The sequence below is a fragment of the Lolium perenne genome, chromosome 3 (assembly GCF_019359855.2).
Source record: "Lolium perenne isolate Kyuss_39 chromosome 3, Kyuss_2.0, whole genome shotgun sequence".
Lineage (NCBI taxonomy): Eukaryota > Viridiplantae > Streptophyta > Magnoliopsida > Poales > Poaceae > Lolium > Lolium perenne.
The window spans coordinates 210775246-210780472 of NC_067246.2; the positions used below are offsets into that span (position 1 = coordinate 210775246).

The 5227-nt window shown below is 41.8% G+C and overlaps 1 protein-coding gene across 1 annotated transcript; it reads left to right on the forward strand.

The window, feature by feature from the left end:
- The first annotated feature begins 735 nt into the window (after positions 1-735).
- On the forward strand, positions 736-1383 carry LOC139838091 (uncharacterized). The gene has a single exon (XM_071827443.1). It carries the CDS (start codon positions 736-738, stop codon positions 1381-1383), a length of 648 nt encoding a protein of 215 aa, XP_071683544.1.
- Positions 1384-5227: the final 3844 nt, after the last annotated feature.

Consider the following 5227-nt stretch of genomic DNA (forward strand, 5'->3'; position numbering starts at 1 on the left):
AACAAGATTGAAAGATAAAACACCACATACTTCTTCATGAGCTATAAAACATTGACAAATAAGAGATGATAAATTTTGAATTGTTTAAAGGTAGCACATGAAGTATTTACTTGGAATGGCAGAGAAATACCACATAGTAGGTAGTTATGGTGGACACACATGGCATAGGTTTTGGCTCAAGGTTTTGGATGCACGAGAAGCATTTCCTCTCAGTACAAGGCTTTGGCTAGCAAGGTTGTTTGAAGCAAACACAAGTATGAACCGGTACAGCAAAACTTACATAAGAACATATTACAAGCATTATAAGACTCTACACTGTCTTCCTTGTTGCTCAAACACTTTTACTAGAAAATATCTAGACCATAGAGAGACCAATCATGCAAACCAATTTCAACAAGCTCTATGGTAGTTCTCCACTAATAGGTTTAAACTACATGGTGCAAGAGCTTAATCATGATCTACTTGAGAGCTCAAAACAATTGCCAAGTATCAAAAGTATGAACTTGTACCTGACTTGTACTTCAAGATAGGGCTTGTAATATCCTATTTATACATGAGCAATACAAGCGCTACAACGCGTGGTTAATCCCCAAATTACATGGAATAAGAGTGAAACCCTAACCCGTCCTAGCTCTCCTCTCTTCCGCCGCTAAACCTTAAATCACCACCACAACCAATCTTTCTTTTGGCCGGCCTCCCTCTTCTTCTGCTCGAAGCTTAGTCGACGGTGCCACCATGACGCATTCCGAGAATGAGAAAAAGGAGGAATTCGCTGATGCTCAAAGCCTTGTCGTTGTAGGTTCCTTCTCCCTCTTTGCCCTCCACACTCATGCGATCACAATCCCCAACATCAAGACGCTTGTGCCCATCACCCTCGACCTCGCCGCTGCTACCTATGGAAAGTGGCGCAAATTCTTTCGAGCTGACATGCGCAAGTACGTTGTGGAGGATCATCTCCTTCCCACGCCGTCCTCAACCCGCACCCCCGAGTGGGTTCTCCTCGACGCCACCATCGTATCCTGGATCTGTGGGCTAGTCTCCATGGAGATCTTGGACACCATCATGGGGTCGGATGCTCCTACTCATCAACTTTGGGCCACCATCGACGATCTCTTGAACGACCATAAGAAAAACCGGCAGCTCATCCTCACCGAGCTTGGACGTGTGTCTCAGGGTGAGCGCACCATCGCCAAGTACTTCATGCTGATCAACAACTTCTCTGACGCCCTCACGGACGTCTGTGCTCCTGTCGCTTATGATGAAATCATCCTTCGCTTCCTCCAAGGCCTCAATGAAAAGTATGAGCATGTCTCTGATCTCATCTTTGTGATAACCCCGTTCCCGACCTTGCGCAGACATGCTCGCTGCTCATGCTGCAGATAACCCACAAGTATAGGGGATCGCAACAGTCTTCGAGGGAAGTAAAACCCAAATTTATTGATTCGACACAAGGGGAGGTAAAGAATACTTATAAGCCTTAACAACTGAGTTGTCAATTCAGCTGCACCTGGAAAAGCACTAGTAATAGGGGTGATGTGAAAGCAGCAGTAATATGAGAGCAATAGTAATAGTAACACAAACAGCGAATAAGAATAACACGTAGGCGATGGCACGAGAAAATAGTTGATACTACTTCCAATGTCATATAGAACGAGTATATGATGATGAAAGATGGACCGGGTTCCACGATCTACACTAGTGGTAACTCTCCAATAACAAGTGACAAGTGTTGGGTGAACAAATTACAGTTGGGCAATTGATAGGATGGAAATAGCATTAAGACAGAACATCAAGATTATTAATCATGTAGGCATGTTTTCCATATATAGTCGTACGTGCTCGCAATGAGAAACTTGCACAACATCTTTTGTCCTACCAGCCGGTGGCAGCCGGGCCTCAAGGGAATCTACTGGCGATTAAGGTACTCCTTTTAATAGAGCACCGGAGCAAAGCATTAACACTTGGTGAAAACATGTGATCCTCATATCACAGCCTTCCCCTCCGGTTGTCCCAATTTCTGTCACTTTGGGGTCTCGGGTTCCGGACAACAATATGTGCAAACAACTTGTAGATACAATCTAAGCAATAATTATAGAGCTTAAATCTAAGATCATGCCACTCGTGCACTAGTGACAAGCATTAAACACCACAAGATTGCAGCAACAATAACTTCACAAACTTTATAGATAGACTAATCATAATGTAACAATCCATCGGATCCCAACAAACACAACACCGATTACATCAGATGGATCTCAATCATGTAAGGCAGCTCATGAGATCATTGTATTGAAATACATGGGAGAGAGAGTACCAACTAGCTACTGCTAGAACCCGTAGTCCATAGGGGAACTACTCACGGAGCATGATGGAGGCGGTGGCGTCGATGGAGATGGCTTCCGGGGGGCACTTCCCCGTCCCGGCGGCGTGTTTAACAATGTAGATTCATCTCCTCGAATTGGAGTTTCGCGATGGCGGCGGCGCCCCTAGAGTTTTTCTGGAGTTTCTTCAATTCGTATCGCGTTTTTGGGTCGAAAGGGGTCTTATAGGCGAAGAGGCGGCGCAAGGAGGCGCCTGGGGCCCCCTCACCATAGGCTGGCGCGGCCAGGGGGCCACCCGCGCCACCTTATGGTGTGGGCCCCCTGCTGCCCGCCTCCGACTCTCCTTCGGTGTTCTGGAATCTTCCGGGAAAAATAAGATATTGGGTCTTTGTTTCGTCGAATTCCGAGAATATTGCCCGAACAACCTTTCTGGAACCAAAAACTGCAGAAAACAGGAACTGGCTCTTCGGCATCTTGTTAATAGGTTAGTCCCGGAAAATGCATAAAATCATTATAAAGTGTGAGCAAAACATGTAGGTATTGTCATAAAACAAGCATGGAACATCAGAAATTATAGATACGTTGGAGACGTATCAGCATCCCCAAGCTTAGTTCCTACTCGCCCTCGAGTAGGTAAACGATAAAAAGAATAATTTCTGTAGTGACATGCTACTTACATAACCTTGATCATACTATTGTAAAGCATATGAAATGAATGAAGTGACTCAAGGCAATGATCTATAGTTGCTAACAAATAGATAACATATAGCAAAACTTTTCATGAATAATACTTTCAAGACAAGCATCAAAAGTCTTGCATAAGAGTTAACTCATAAAGCAATAAATTCAAAGTAAAGGCATCGAAGCAACACAAAGGAAGATTTAAGTTTCAGCAATTGCTTTCAACTTTCAACATACATATCTAATGGATAATTGTCAACACAAAGTAATATAATAAGTGCAAATAAGCAAGTATGTAAGAATCAATGCACAGTTGACACCAGTGTTTGCTTCTAAGATGGAAAGGATGTAGGTAAACTGACTCAACATAAAGTAAAAGAAAGGTCCTTCGCAGAGGGAAGCACGGATTAAATCATGTGCTAGAGCTTTTCAAGTTTTGAAATCATATAGAGAGCATAAAATTAAAGTTTTGAGAGGTGTTTATTGTTGTCAACGAATGGTAGTGGGCACTCTAACCCCCTCATCAAACAGACTTTCAAAGAGCGGCTCCCATGAAGGACGTTATCTCTACCAGCAAGGTAGATCATCCCTCTTCTCTTTTGTTTACACATGTACTTTAGTTTAGTTTATTTTTATTTTTGGGTGACACTCCTTCCAACCTTTGCTTTCTCAAGCCATGGCTAACCGAATCCTCGGGTGCCTTCCAATCATTCACATACCATGATGGAGTGTCTATTTGCAAAATTAAGTTGCTTACTGATGAATCAGAGCAAAATATGTGAAGAGAATTATTAATGAAAGTTAATTAATTGGGGCTGGGAACCCCATTGCCAGCTCTTTTTTGCAAAACTATTGGATAAGCGGATGAAGCCACTAGTCCATTGGTGAAAATCTGCCCAACAAGATTGAAAGATAAAACACCACATACTTCCTCATGAGCTATAAAACATTGACACAAATAAGAGATGATAAATTTTGAATTGTTTAAAGGTAGCACATGAAGTATTTACTTGGAATGGCAGAGAAATACCACATAGTAGGTAGTTATGGTGGACACACATGGCATATGTTTTGGCTCAAGGTTTTGGATGCACGAGAAGCATTTCCTCTCAGTACAAGGCTTTGGCTAGCAAGGTTGTTTGAAGCAAACACAAGTATGAACCGGTACAGCAAAACTTACATAAGAACATATTACAAGCATTATAAGACTCTACACTGTCTTCCTTGTTGCTCAAACACTTTTACTAGAAAATATCTAGACCTTAGAGAGACCAATAATGCAAACCAATTTCAACAAGCTCTATGGTAGTTCTCCACTAATAGGTTTAAACTACATGGTGCAAGAGCTTAATCATGATCTACTTGAGAGCTCAAAACAATTGCCAAGTATCAAATTATTCAAGACAATATGAGGCATTTTCTGTTTCCAACCAAATAACAATAAGTGCAATAGCTTCCAACTTTTGTCATGAACATTAAAAGTAAAACGAAGAACACCAATGTTCATATGAAAAAGCGGAGCGTGTCTCTCTCCCACACAAGGATTGCTAGGATCCGATCTTATTCAAACAAAAACAAAAATAAAAACACACAGACGCTCCAAGTAAAGCACATAAGATGTGACCGAATAAAAATATAGTTTCACTAGAGGTGACCTGATAAGTCGTTGATGAAGAAGGGGATGCCTTGGGAATCCCCAAGCTTAGACGCTTGAGTCTTCTTGAAATATGCAGGGATGAACCACGGGGGCATCCCCAAGCTTAGAATTTTCACTCTTCTTGATCATATATCATCCTCCTCTCTTGACCCTTGAAAACTTCCTTCACACCAAACTTCTCATAAACTTCATTAGAGGGGTCAGTACTCAAAAAACTTTAATCCACTTTAGTCCTGTAGTGACACATTGCAAGAACTCAGTAAAACATTAGCTACAGCCCTCCACGTCTAGAAAGCCTTGCTTAAAGTCCACAAGAGACAATGCAAAAAACAGAGACAGAATCTATCAAAACATAACAACCAGTAAAGACGAATTATTAAGAGGTACTTCCGTTGCTCAAATCAGAAAACTCAAAACTAATGAAAGTTGCGTACATATCTGAGGAACACACGCAAAAATTGGCAGATTTCTATGAGTTACCTACAGAGAGCCCTGCCCAAATTTGTGACAGATAGTAATCTGTTTCTGCGCAGAAATCCAAATCTAGTATCAACCTTCTATTAGAGAC